Consider the following 14,878-nt stretch of genomic DNA (forward strand, 5'->3'; position numbering starts at 1 on the left):
GGGATCTTCTTTGAATAGCCTAAGCTTCCCACAAGAATCACAGGCCCTGAACAGGGATTTAGAAGTAGGCATCAGAAAAACTTGAAGAAACTAACTAATCTTGAAGAAAACTGAGCAGAGCTCAGGGAGACTCCCTTCACACGACGTGCGGTAGAAAATCTGAGAGCCTGAGCCTCTGGGGAGAACATTCTGGTGTGTGCTGTCGCCTGATTGGCTGCAGTTTGGACTAATACATAATGACTAGGATAGTCACGATGGTGAAGGTTTTTTCTACTGTAGCTGGTGCTACTTTACTTCCTAGTTGGGTACTTCTGATATTTGCTATATGTATTATGGCATATTATTGCTTTTTTTATGTACCGTGGGACTCCCACTCCGACGACGGGGAATGATTCAGGCATGTGAATCTATGAAAGACACCCCTAATACTGGAGCATAAAGAATACAATAAAAATTCACATTATGATAATCCACATTACACAACAGCAAGGATAAAACCGTTAGGGTCTTCAGTTCTAGTGTAACTGTTATTACACTTTGCATAAACCTTAATCAGGGATTCATTTTATACAGACTAAGGGTCCAGGCATTTCCTATATTTCATTGAACACCTTAAAAAAACGATCACAAAAGGTATACAATCAGGTTTTAACAGTTGCAAATAAAAGAGGGCCGGGCGAACTTGAACAAAATGTAGCCTTTTTAAAAGAGGTTTAAGATAAAAAGCCCTGGGGAATTCATAGAATTTACAAAAGAATACAAAGTGCAGCAGATCCTGTGGAGACAGATTGTCGCAGCCACAGGTTGCTAACACTGTCCCTTTGTGACATCCCCACGGGACTGCTAAAAGTAGGTGGAACAAGTTGAACCGGAACCTGACTAATAAAAAACGCTCATATGATGTTACTGGCCAGAGCAGGTAAGGTTCTACACTAGGCACGGTTTTAAGCAGTATCTGGAGACGAGCATTGGGTTTGCACAGTTCCTTTTCCTCCCTCTCCAATCTTTTCCGTGTAGCAAAGGACTGTTTAATGTACACAACCTCCTTCCTGGTGTATCCTGCCGGATTTAAAAACAGATCCGGACGTCCCTCCTTACTAAAACTGGTCCTAAGATATTTCATCCAGGGGTTTTTGGTCATGCAATCCAGGCTCAAAGCCTCTTTATAAAACTTTGGGCAGTGTTTAAGATCCAGAGAAGGTAGAGTCCTCTCTGCCATAGTGTGAGGATTTGGAAAGAAAGAGCATACGACCACAGGCTCGTTGAGATGGAAGTCCGACGGGAACTTTGGTACAAATTTTGGGTTTGTTCGTAATATCACTCTGTCTTGTTTGAATTGCAGAAAAGGCCCTTGAATTGAGAAAGCCTGGAGCTCACTTACTCTTCTTGTTGAAGTAAGGGCGAGAAAGAGTGCAGTTTTCCAAGAGAGATACTTAAGATCAGCCCTGTGTATCGGCTCAAAGGGATGTTTCATGCGCTGATTAAGGACTGTGTTGAGCTGCCAAGTAGGATGTTAAGTCTTCACAGGAAGAAAAGTCCTGATGAGGCCTTTAAGAAATTGTTTGATCAATCTGTGAGACCAAAGAGAAGGGCCAGCAGAAGATCTTCTGTAACGGGATATTGCCGCCAAGTGAACACTGATGCAGGCATGAGCAAGACCTGATTTCACCAAGTGGAGAAGGTAAGGCAATATTTGTACTGAAGAAGAAGAAAAAGGATGTATTTTCAGAGTTTTACACCAAATGCAAAACCTCTTCCACTTTAAAGAGTATGTCTTGTTATTACTGTCTGCTCGAGCCCGAACTAGAATGGCCCTACAATCCGGTAGAATATTTATATTCTGAAATTCTTTGAATTCAGGAGCCAAGCGGATAACCAGAAAGATGCCGGATCCGGATGCTGGACTTGCTGGTCGTTCATTGTGAGGAGAGAAGGAAACTGCTTTAACTGTATTGGTGGTTCCAGAGAAAGAAGGTGAAGCTCTGTGAACCAATGTTGGCGTGGCCAATCTGGGGCTATTAGAATGATCGTGCAAGGCTCCGCTTTCAATTTCCTGAGGACTCTGGGAATCATTGGAAACGGTGGAAAAGCGTATGCAAAGACGTTGCACCATGCGATCGAAAATGCATTTCCAAGAGATCCCTTCTGGGGATGCCAGCTTGCGAAGTGTTGGCATTTGGCGTTCTGCCTTGTAGCGAATAGATCTATGAGAGGAGTGCCCCATCGTGAGAATATTTGGTTGAGGATCCCCTGGTCCAATTCCCACTCGTGACACGTTGTGTGTTGCCTGCTTAGTGAATCGGCCAGAACGTTGTCCGTTCCAGGGACATACTCCGCCCGAAGGGAGATATTGTACAGGATCAACCAGTTCCAGAATTTTTGCGACTAGCGAGAGAGTGTTAGAGAGCAAGTCCCTCCCTGCTTGTTGAGATAGTGCATTGTTGTGATATTGTCCATACGCACAAGCACTAGAGAATTCTTGATTCTTGGAAGGAAAGCTTGAAGGGCAAGAAAGACCGCTCGTAGTTCGAGGAGATTTATATGAAGCCCTTTATCGAAGGGGGACCACTTCCCACTTATCTGCAGTTCTTGGAGGAAAGCTCCCCAACCTCCGAGTGAGGCGTCTGTTGTGATGATATGCGGCAAAGATAGAAGCAAGAAAGGCAATCCTTGAGAAAGGTTCTGAGGACAAATCCACCATTGCAGAGCCTTGACCATCTGAGGGGTCATTCGTATGATATTGTCAAGTGAACCTGTGCATTGGGCCCATTGCACTGAGAGCGCCTCTCGGAGAGGGCGCAGGCGGAGTCGGCAGTGTGGAACCAGTAAGATACATGATGACATCATTCCGAGTAGGGACTTGAAGAGGCGAACTGTCAAGGACCTCTTGGAAGTTATGAGAATAGCCAGTGACAGAAGCTTGTCCTTTCTTTCATTTTTTTCATGGAAAAGCTTTCTCGTGTTTTGTGTCGAGGGTAGCGCCTAGGAAATGTATACGCTGAGAAGGCAGAAGGACTGGTTTGTCTCGATTGAGTGTGTGTCCCAAACGATTGAAAAGCTGTAGACAAGCGTTGGAAGACCTGGACGCGTCTTCTAAGGATGGTGCCTTGATTAGCCAGTCGTCCAGATATGGAAAAACTTGATGGTGTTGTTGCCTGAGATATGCAGCCACTGTGGGAAAGGCATTTCGTAAAAATGCGTGGTGCAGACTTGAGCCCGAAAGCGCGGAATTGAAAGTGTCTGCCCGCTACTGCAAACCTTAAGAACCTTTTGTGATTCTGGTGAATAGGGATATGAAAATAAGCATCCTTAAGATCCAGAGACACCATGTAATCTTCTGCATCTAGAAGTTGTAAAACCTCCTGGATTGTCACCATACAAAACAACTGCTTTTTCAAGAATTTGTTGAGGAATCTGAAGTCTAAAATTAGTCTCCATTTCTTCTCCTTTTTCTGTATCAGGAAAAAACAGGAGTAAAATCCTTTCCCCCATTGAGAAAGAGGAACTCTTTCTATCGCTCCCTCCGGAGCATAAGAGAAATCTCCCTGAGAAGTATATGTAGATTTTTGAAAAGCATAGGTCGGGGAGGGGTTTGGGGAGAGATGTGAATAAATTCCAGTGAATGACCGAATTGAACTCATTGTAGAACCCAACGGTCAGTTGTAATTTGCTTCCAATTTGTTAGAAAATGGGAAATTCTTCCTCCAATTTTTGAGGGTGGAGATGAACTGCAAACTGGCTGAAGTGAAGGGTCATTGTCGTCGAGCAGTGCCTTTTTGTTGATCTTTACCACCAAAGGATGATTTACCATAAGATGATTGCTGCTGCTGCTGACGCTGTTGATACTGTGGTCGATGTTGTTGACCAGAAGAGTAGGACGCCCGATATTGGTAATCATCTCTAAAAGAGGACTGCCCTCTCCCTCTTGATCCACGAAAGTAAGGATTTTTGAATTGGAGGGTTCCCAAAGCTCTGACTGTGTCCATATTTTTCTTTATACTTTGGCGAGCCTCATCAATTTGTGGCCCAAAAAGAAACTAGCCATAATAGGGCATATCCAAGATCTACGTTTATATTTCAGGTCGAAAAGAAGTTGCCTTCAACCAACCTTGCCGTCATAATACTGCTGCGCCAGCCAGCTGACGAAATTCAGTTGACGCAATATCCATCACGCAGTCTATTATTTCCGATGCTGAGCGTTCACCTTCAAGCAATATCTTCTTTGCCTCCTCCTTTGAGTCTTCAGGCAAGGCTGCCGGATATGGAGCTATGTCTGCCCATAACTGTCTATTGTATTGCCCCAATAGTGTTAAAGCATTGGACGATCTTACTGTCAATGCTCACATTGAAGAAAAACGCTTTCCGATGTTATCCAACCTTCGGCCTTCCTTATCCGGCGGAGCTGTTAATGGGGCAGAAGGAATTTTTGACTTTCTATGAGCCGCCTGTGTTATAACCGAGCCCGGCTTGGGATGTCCTATTGAGCAAGCTGGAGCCGTATCGAGCGCCTTGTATTTTTTATCCAGGCGAGGCAACCCTGGAGGCACCAAGGAAGGGTTTTGCATAATCTTCACACCCTGATCCCATAGGTATTCTATTATGGGTATAGATCTTACTGACTTCTTGAAAGGCTCCCTAAAATCATACAAGAAGCAATCCTGTTAGTGGAAAGTCATGGGTATTTGGAAATGTAGAGCTGCTCTCTCAACAGCGTTATGGAACCCCCAGATGTCTTCAGGTGGTGAGTCAGCCTGTGCAGGCATTGGAGAAGCAGGACAGGGAATTACGTAGTTGTCCCATTCATGATGGTTAGACTGGGTGTCTTGAAGTTCCCCCTCTTCATGCTGATCTTCCTCCTCGTCATCATCAGTAGATGGAGGATGCAGAAAAATGAAAGGTTCCGGCTGTAAATTTAAAGGTGGAGGCCGTGGTCTTGGTGGTGGAAACACCGCCGGGGGTTGAGGTTTAGGAGATGTTGGCAACCTCTGTTTGTCGTCTGTAATGAGGTATTGTAAGTCCGAAACCAACGAGGCTGGAAGACAAACCATTGGTGGAGGAGGTGGTTGATATTCTTCCTCCTGATCCTGGTCTTCCTCATCAGAACTTTTTTGATATTTTACAGTAAGTTCAGAGGGGCTTGTCGCTGTTTCAAACATGCTACCCTTTTCCGAATCCTCCTCTTCCAGAGGACATGCTGGAGGCAGTTGTTGGACCCTACTTGGAGATGTTAGGGCCGGCGTCCATTTCTTCTTCGTGATGTTTAGATGCACATATGTGCTTTTCAGACTTGGATCCGTCGTCGACGACGAGCCCATCGACGGTGTGGCCGTCAACGGTAAAACGTCGACAGGTGTCGTAGTCGATGGAGTTATCGTCGACGGAGCCGTTGTCGACACGTTCGTCATCACAGGTGGAGATCTCGTTGATGGTATGGTGTTCGTCGACGGACCTTTCGTCGCCGATGGCGGGGACGGGGTTGTCTTGGTCATCGAGCTCGTCGACGACCCAGTCGTCGGCGATCGTAGCGTCGACGGTTGCTTCGAAGGTCTTACCTGCCATCGCCGATGGAGTCGTTATCGTCGACGAGGTTAATGACGACGTCGCCACCGACGTGGAGACAGTTGTCGTCGATGAATCTTCTTGTCGCTCTCGTCGCTGAAGTCGTCGTTGACGATGTCGTCATCGAATGAGTGGGAACTTCCTGAGAGGACACCTTCGATGGTAGAGCCTTAGAATGGACCTCTGAAGACTTTTTAAGTGTCTTCTGTTGAGGAGGCTTTGGCGAAGGGCCCGGGGAAGCAACCTTGGTCTTTTTTGAAAGGATTTAGAGGATATTGAAGAGCCCTCACTCTCCTCAGAAGACTCCAGTTGGTCCCTGTCTTTCAGCCTTTGTAGCCATATTAAAAGGCGTCCCTCCCTATCTTTGAGGGTATTTGTGGAGAAGGTACGACATACCTTGCAATCTTTAGAAGAATGGTCCAGATAAAGTCAGGAGAGACAATCTTGATGTTGGTCATTCAAATGTAGACTCTTTTTTCCACAGGAACCACAGGGCCTAAAAAGTCCCTTCTTAGGGGTCTCAGCCATGAGGATACCAAGGAACTTCAGTCAGAAGATGAAATATTAAGCCAGAAAAACACTGGAAAACCAGATGAGAAGCTCTCTGATATCCTTCGGGATCTAGTCCGCGCTATATAAAACTTTAGAAATAAATAAACTGAGCAGAGCTCAGAGGAGACTCCCTTAGCACGACGTGCGGTAGAAAATCTGAGGGACAGGAGCTCCTTCCAGGAGGGTTCTAGAGGGAGGTGATAGCTAATTGGCTCTTCTCTAGAGTTTGGTCCTTTTTACAAAAGGACATGGATATGTTACTAATGTGGGGCCTTTGGCCTATTACTCTATATGTATAATGGGACATTACTTTATTTATGTACTGGGGGCTCCCATCCCGACGACGGGGAATGATTCAGGCATGTGAATCTATGAAAGATACCCTAATACTGGATAACTAACATGTATCACATTTTCCCGTAGACACAGGATGACAAAAACCCTTTGATAAAACCAGGCCCAAAGTCTCATATGTACTCTCGCTTTTCTGAGTGTTCCGTATATTTGACTAAAGTGCCTAATCCAGTCACAATACCTGCACTCCTTCCTTACAGCAGGTCAGAACTTACCATTGAATGTATGTTAGGTTATGATAATAATATTTGTATACCACGCATGCACATGTGCTTCTCAGCACTTTAGAGCGAAACCTACAATTAGCAAACCTAAAAGAGTAATCTCATTTATTGATTGCATACAGCTGCTAGAGGACCGCATTCAGGCGCATAGATTAGGACAAAGAGCTACAAACAGTAACACCACACTTTTGTGCGTGTCACAAGGAATCTGCTCCTGCCTACCGACAAACTTCTGTGGTTCTTTAATTTACTGTCGGGGCACGTTTGCATCAAGCTGAGCTGCAGCCTTCACAGATAGAGAAGAAAGACACAACCGCAAGAAAAGTCGGACTAAGGAGAAAAAAAGAGCAGAAGATATTAATTTCAAGCTGTAAAATGTAATGCAGCCTCCTCTCTTCAGCATACACGCTCAGTTTGTGAATGTGTTTGTGCTCCATCCCCTCGCTCTAACGCCCTGCCTGCACAGTTTATTGGATGAATGAAACCGCCCACCATGCTTTCTCATGCCATCACTGCGAGGCACCGGCAGCCCTTTGGTATGTAGAAAAATCATCAGTATTTCAGTTTATTAATCTCTCTGAGGAATCTGCAGTGCACCAGCTCCAATGCTTGCTGTGAGGTTAAAACATATACATATACAGTTTGCTTACAAATTAAGGACTATCCCTCGAAATTAAATGACCCTATGCATGTTCCCAATTTTTTGGGATCTAACATTCATTAGTGTATATTTAGCTATTATCATACACCACCAAAGTTACGTGTTTTTTGGAGTACAATGTAGTCATAATAAAAATATAAGAATTAATTTTGCACTCCAGAAACATTTTAACTGTTACTCTGATTCTCTGCAATATCACATCGGGAGCACGTTCTATAGGCATCTTCTGATAAAAAACAGTCCCAGAGAAACATCCTTTTCTAGGCACACCTTAAACACTCGTTTCTGACATCTGCAGTGATTTGCAGGCAGGTTTTAAGTTTGAGTCCGGGCCAAGGCAACCTGACCCCATGCTTTCTGCATCCAATCAATTCAATCCCATCATATTTTCCTTACGGTCTCAAACTTCAGGGAAAGTTTCTTCTTTAAAGTGACAGTAAGGATGTTTTTCCTGACAGACAAATATGGAATGAATGGATACGCTGTGTTTGTGCATGTGAACATTCCCCGATACACGCCTCGCTAGGGAAATGATGTCCTGACTAAGTATGGGCGGAAAATCCGTTCCGCTCGCGGATTTTGCGGATTTTCGGTAAATTCGCAATCCGCGAGATTCGCGAATTTCCCGCAAAATCCGCAAATCCGCGAGCAGCGGATTTTTTGGCTTGCTCGCACTGTTCGCGTGAGTTCGCGGCTTCCCAGTTCAACTTCGCGCCCCGCGAATAAGCGCTTAATTGCAGAAATACGATCTTAGCAAAACTGAAACTACTTACCAGGTTCAAAAGTTCAAGCTCATCATTAGTAGCCATTTCCTGTAGTGCTTCCTGAGGGTCCCCTCCAGAGTTCAGTTGCCTACTTGCAACTATTATGTGACCCTGCTCTGACCCTCAGAATAGTTACACATATGCCACAAAGGTCCTGCATTACAGCTAAGGGAGACAAGCAGGAGCCAGGCTGGAAGTTCAAATCCATTGACACATTAATCAGCCCCTAATTCATTATTGTCAGTTGGGGCAGGGCAGGTGTTGTAACTAATTTTGCAACAATGAAAGCACTTAGCAAGTGCAAAAGATCACTAATCAGGAAGCACTAAGGAAGCAGGTGCCAGCTAAAAAAATATTCTGTGACACTTTAATCAGCCCCAAATTAATTCAGGTCACTTGAGGCAGGGAAGGTGTGCTTTGCTTTGCCACAATAATGTACACTGGACAACCAGAGGGTGCTGTGATGAAACAGAGGGTGGCATGGGTGGGCCAGAGGGTGGCATGAGTAGTCAGAGAGTGGCAGTGGTGACAGAGGGTGGCAGTGATGAAGAAGAGTGTCCCAAACAGGCTGGACACGTAGAAACAACAAGTTCGCAAAACTTGCGACCCGACAGGTAAGTTCGCGTTTGCGAAATTGTACAAAACCCTTGCGAACTGGCAGAAACCCGCGCAAACACAAAAAAAAAAATCCGCAAATTCGCGAGAATTCGCGGATTTTGCGGATTGCGAGTTCGCAAATCCGCAAAATTCGCGAACGTGAGATTTGCAAAATTCGCCCATGCTTAGTCCTGACCTATATCACAAAAGCCGTTTTTATAATGTATTTACACTGTTATCTGGTGCTATTTACATATACATATGGTCACCTAGTCTTCCTAAACATTTTTTTTTTAAAAGAGTTTTATGTAGCGCGAACTAGACCGAAGACATCAGGTATCAGAGCGCTTTACATGAGCACCAGTTTCCTTACAGACAGACACATTCATTTTTGTTAGGCATGGGAAAATTAAGTGATTTGCCCAGAATCACAGGATGTTTAGCTTCGTTTGCAAGACTCAAACACAGTTCCCCAGCTTCGAGGTTGACAGCTCTAACCGCAAGGCTTCATCCTTTCCCTTCTTAATCCGTATTCTATATGACGTGTGCCTAAAAGTCTACAGAACTTTTTAATAACTCCAAAGCTTAACGCTTACGAAAAGCAAGGCTGGCAGTAACTGCGTCTTTTACCGCAAGCCTTGCTTCTGGTAAGCATGGACTACAAGTCCAAAGAGGCACAGTTACTGCCAGCCTTGCCTGTCGTAAGAAACGCCTAAAAGTACAAGGTGCGTGTTTACACAATACCTGCAGGTTTTCAAAACACATAAATGAAACGCATGGCCATTTACAATGCCAAATGCTCAAACTCTCGCAAATGCGAGACCTAGTGCATTGCAAATGCTTGTTTGATTTTTGGACACTTAATTGTGGAGCTTTTACTGTGGTATAGCCTCATAAGTTGGGAATCACCCACAGTGAACTCATGATGGAAGAGACTACATGTGGATTTTACCGGTGTCCCCCTGGCTTGACTAGGCCGCTGCGCTGCTTACATGCAGACACGTGTACATGCGTGTGCACATGTGTAGGGGTTGCGCAGGGGAGATTCCTGGCATGCCCATCCCAAGAGCAGGTACAGATAGAATGGTATAGCAGGAATTAAGCAGAGCTGGGTGTGACATGGAATAGGCTTTATACAGTGGGATGAAACATGCCAGGGAAAGTCAGTGTGCTTTACCGTTTTTCACTTCATTATTCTCCTATGAGGGTGAGAGCACCTGGGCTAGTTTCACTTTTCTAGGGCCTACAAATTCCAGACATACACTATACTCCACTTTAACTTATGTGAAAAGAAGTATTCTGCAGAGTCCAAAGTCATACTTGTACTGCTTTTGGGTCATCTAGAAATGTCCTATTTCTCCGAGTCAGCTCCTAACCAGGGCCTGGCTAGGTCTGACCCTGCCAGGCTGAATTAATTTCCTTCCTCCTCAAGCTGTAGCCTCAGAGGCCCAGCTCTGCACAACAAGCATACCAAGGGCGAATGCCTCCACTCCAGGAACAGAAGATGAGTGAAGCTGCCGGTTCATCCATCAGCAGCTGACACCTGGTGTCAGGCACCAAACTGTTCTGGAGAGAAGGCAGCGAGAGGGGTGGAGGGGCTCTCAGAGACCATATGGCATGACACCCCTGGGTCACGCCATTTTAAACAGACTCTAAGGCCTGGGTAGGAAGAAGGAAGCGGGGCAGGGAAGTGATGTGTCACTTTTTGATAGGGAAAACAGAGACTTCCTGCCAGCCCCTCTCCCAGTTTGGTAGGCGATCTTTGACCTCTGCGAGGACCGACGACAAAGCGCGGGGGCTCGCCCGCCGGTCTCCAATATGCCCCTGATAGGGTCAGGTCCCAGGAGCCCCTGAAAGAAGTAAAGCCAGGGAGCGCTGCGCACTCGATGTGAAAATGCCACCTAGGGGTGACAGGAGCTCACCCTGGACCCCGAGGTCATCGAGAGAGGGGGAGCGCTGTTGCGGGGGGTAGCTGCAGGAGCAACGCAGTCTCCCCCAGCATGAAGATAGAAAGCCCCTTGCTAAGTCTCTGGAGACTTCATAGAAATAACCCCTCAAGGGCTCAGCCATGCGTCAACAGCATCTTGTGGCTGGAACATTTGTTCATCAGCTGTGGGTGCCTTAGGGACTTCGCCAAAGGGATGAAGGGCTGACTTGGGGATGTCTGGAGGAGGGCATCCCATGGAGGCGAAGAGGTGTAATTGCACCAAAAATGCATTTACTAACGTTATTCCTTTTAGAGGGACTGCAAGTCAAATGTGTTATGTGAAATACCTGTCTTAAGGGACATCATAAGCCACATTGGGTAATGTTGCTAGGTTTCCTGGCTGTATTTGCGCAATCCTGTGATTTTACCTGTGATGCCTTTTAGAGGCTGTGATTGCAATGCATTACAACTGTTATCAACTATGATGAGTACCTCATTTGAAGTGATGCCCAAACATGTATACTTATTACTGCGTTAGGGGAAGGACAGCCCAGACTGATAGCTACTAAGATGTAGAGGTGCATACTGTATGGTCAGTATACAATGCCCAGTCAGGGTTATGTGTCCCCAGGGCATGTGTGTACCTATTTTTAATACTTGTTGAGATGATGGGATGGATCGCCACAGGGATGGTGCCTGTTGGCAAGGTCCAAGTTTTTTTGCCTCGTTCCAAGTTGTGTCAACCCTGTGAATTAGGGGGCAAGATGTTGTGCATACCTGGGAGTGGTGCTACTAGACGCCACCCCCCCCTGCGGGAGGGGTGGAGATGTTATGCAAAGTCACAAAGTAATTCCAACAGCTTATGTATATTTGTAAATTGGTGCATAGTATTAAGTAGCGTATGTGTTTAATAAATGTACTCTTACTTTTATAAAGCAAAGTACAGACTGGAGAATCAATTATTGAGTGTTATTTCTGGGCACCTGTAATGGCCATTACTAGCCCACACCACCTCTCTTTAGTAAGCCTTAGACTGCTCTGCATTGCTACCCTCTGAGCGTCAGGCACTACACTAGGGTGTTTGGTTCCCAGTGAAGGACAAATGTGACATGTTATTTGTGCAGGCCTCACAGAAACTGCCTCGTTTTCCAACACATGCTGATTGTCTTTATAAAATTACCACATACAAGACTCAGCTGCACACTCAAATCTTTGGCTTTAACATGGTGACATAGAGTACACATCTCAACAACAATATGCTTGCACTTACCAATCTCAGTGACCTCAGGGTGTCGGCGTTCCACATGGCAATCAAGGTAGGAAACTTTTGTGAAGGCTTTGTCGCAGAGTTCGCACTGCATGAGGAGTGAAAAACACTAGTGTGACACATGCGCTCATTTTTTCTGTTTTTTTTTGCGTATTACTTTTCATCAGTCAGTATATCCCAATGAGGTACTTTTGTAGTAGAGTGTTATTGCTAGGAATGAAATGGTTACTTAGCAATAGGAGTAGTTTTGCAACATGAAGAGTTTTCTGGATTCACATGCTGTACATTATTTCAGGGTCGTGAGACGTCAGACGGCGCCCCAGAAGTCCCCATGCCTGGGCGCCATCTTCAAATTCCTTTTTCCGCTTGACGGCTTTATTAGTTGGAGCTTCATCTTCTCCTGATGCGTCCCTAACCTCAACAGTTTGTCCCCTCACATTTCTGGGGAGGGGGTGGGCTACATGTGAATCCAAAAAAGTCGAAGCTGCAAAACTACTACTACTGGTAACCATTTTGTTTTGCAGCATCAAGCCTTTCCTGGATCCACTTGCTGTGCATTGATTCTATGGCCGGACCCAGAAGCGAGGATTAGGCTTTTCTCTCCTTGTTTAGTTTTACAGCAATCTGTCAAAACAAAACACTTAACACTTGGGCTACATATCCATGAGTCTAAAACAACAACAAAGTTCTAGAACCTGAAAGTCCATCCAATCAGGGACCTCCATCTGACATAACCGTTGTTTCCCTTCCTAGGACTTTCCCTTTCTTTGTGAGTTAAGTGTGGGCGCTTTCCCCTTCCTTCTTTCACTATTTGTCTCATTTATCATTGCAATCATTATATACATTTACACCCAGGCTTCCCGTCGCACTTACTGTGTTTTAGGTCGAGCCTAGGCAGCGCACATGTGCTGCTCTAGGAAAACGACCTTTTGAAAACGCTCTGACCTTTTCACACGCTTGTGCGTGCGAAAAGGCCTAAGGCTTGCAGTCACGTGCAGCGGCGCGCAGTGTGCCATCTGTTGTGTCAGATTTCACACAAGCGCGCGCTCTCACCACTCTTGTTTTAAGGTGCATCCTGCATGTTTGGTTCGATGAGGACAGTTGTCATTTGGTATTTTTTTTTACTTTATGTAGTGCCCGCTGTTTCTTCTGCACAATTGTTGCGTAACTTTTAGCTAAAGGATGAGGGGGTATTATGTGTGCCCATTATGATTTTCCCTATATTTACCCTTTTTATAGCGGGCGTTAACTGCCTCTGTCTCCTGACATGCCATTTACTCAGAGTTCAGTTAGTATGATAGCAAGCAGACATTTCGGCAAAGAATATAATTTTAAAGTCTTTTTTTTAATTGGGGGCACAATCGGGACACGCAGAGCAGGTTATACTCCAAACATCGTGTACATGTATTGTTAATGCATGACCCCAGGATTGACAATCCTTTTGGCTTGGTCGCGCGTCTTGAAGATTTTGACTTTTTAATTTTCTCCCGTGCAGACCGTGGTATTGTGTTATGTTTGAAATCCTGGGATTTTCTGCACGCCTGCATTGTCGAGTGCAGCCCTGGAAATGCAGATCAAGCACGAAAATAGGAAGTCGTGCAGCCAGCTGTAAATCTGTAACCGGCTGACGTTGATAAACATTAGCTCAGCATAACAGGCATTAATATCCCAGCAGAGCCGCAGTCACAGCCAAGACACAAACACACGCGCATTTTACATGAATGAAGGGAATGACACGCCTCGATTATTCTTTCCAGCCCTGCTTCGGGAAATGCACATTTAGCCCGGTCTCTCATTTCAGGGGCTCTTAGGTGCAAGTTTCAAAGATCCTATGCACAGGCCGGCATTCTTATAAGGGCATTTGGGATCAGTTTAATCAGCACAATTTGTTGTTTCCTCTGCTTCTCAGTCTGTTTTCTCGAAGAGCCACTTAAGTGCAGATAGGAAGGTTAATTCCCACCCCCCCCCCATTCACTTTACAACACTGCCCTTGAGTGACTCATCTTTAGATATTACATTTTTAATACGTAGGAAAACGTAAACACAGACGCATGACCTCTAAAGAAAATACATAATTACCTGCTTACTAAAATGTGATTCCCGTTCATTGACAACATTTGGGTCCAAACGTATATCCCTCTCATAGTCATTTTTATATAATAATTTAATACCGTAATGTACCCTGTCACCGAGCAGTGCCACTTTGGAGAACTAAAGGTCAGGGGCCTTTACATGACCCCGGATGACCTAATCTAGATCCCTCGGGAAAGTGGGATTGGAACTCCCCTCTCTCCTGCTTTTACAGTTGAGCCTTCCAGACCTTTTCTTCCTCTAACTCGAACAATGTTTTCTGTGTGTGGTATATGTGGTGGATAACTTTTCTGGCCAATGGTGATTTCCTTTACACACACTGGTTTAGTGTTGCTGATGTGCAAAGAAATATTTTCTTCTAAAGCAAAATGTCAGAGTATCGCTAATTGGGTGTGAAATGTTCACCCAGACCTTGCTTGTTTGTTGCCCCCCTGTTCCTCCTGGTGATGGTTGCCGTAGTTCGTTGTTCATCATTGTAGAATTATAGCAAGTATCAAAATTTGAGTTGGAAAAAAAATAGTTGGTCAAGCACATGATGAGGGACCCCGGGGTTAGGAGGCTTAAGGTTTTGGGCTGTGAAGTATGTCAAAGCTTTGCAATATTACATGATTTTTAGCGGAAATTGAAGTTACTTCTCAATGAAAATGTGCATGGAAATGATAGAAGCTCAACTATCTGCAGGCCCCGGATGGCAACACGAGTGCGTTAACTAGTATTATTAAACTAGAAGAATGCACGGATCGTTAATTAATAGGATTTGAATAGGATACTGTTCCTTCGAATTTGGATCTACACCAGGCCCAGGTCTTCGGTCATGTAGTGGGCTGTATGCTTGAGCTGCCTGATCCTTTGCAGTTTATATTTCGCATGGAACCCTTTTAT

At 45.1% G+C, this 14,878-nt stretch overlaps 1 protein-coding gene across 3 annotated transcripts in view; it reads right to left on the bottom strand.

Annotated features, from left to right (window-relative positions):
* DZIP1L (DAZ interacting zinc finger protein 1 like) overlaps positions 1-14,878 on the bottom strand; it is a 764,020-nt gene that overhangs the window by 630,615 nt on the left and 118,527 nt on the right. For all 3 annotated transcript variants that reach the window (XM_086943917.1, XM_086943918.1, XM_086943919.1), the window contains exon 3: positions 11,909-11,993. In XM_086943917.1, coding sequence (XP_086800043.1) covers positions 11,909-11,993 — 85 coding nt within the window. The remainder of the gene's footprint in view (positions 1-11,908; positions 11,994-14,878) is intronic.

The sequence above is a fragment of the Lissotriton vulgaris genome, chromosome 11 (genome assembly GCF_964263255.1).
Source record: "Lissotriton vulgaris chromosome 11, aLisVul1.2, whole genome shotgun sequence".
Lineage (NCBI taxonomy): Eukaryota > Metazoa > Chordata > Amphibia > Caudata > Salamandridae > Lissotriton > Lissotriton vulgaris.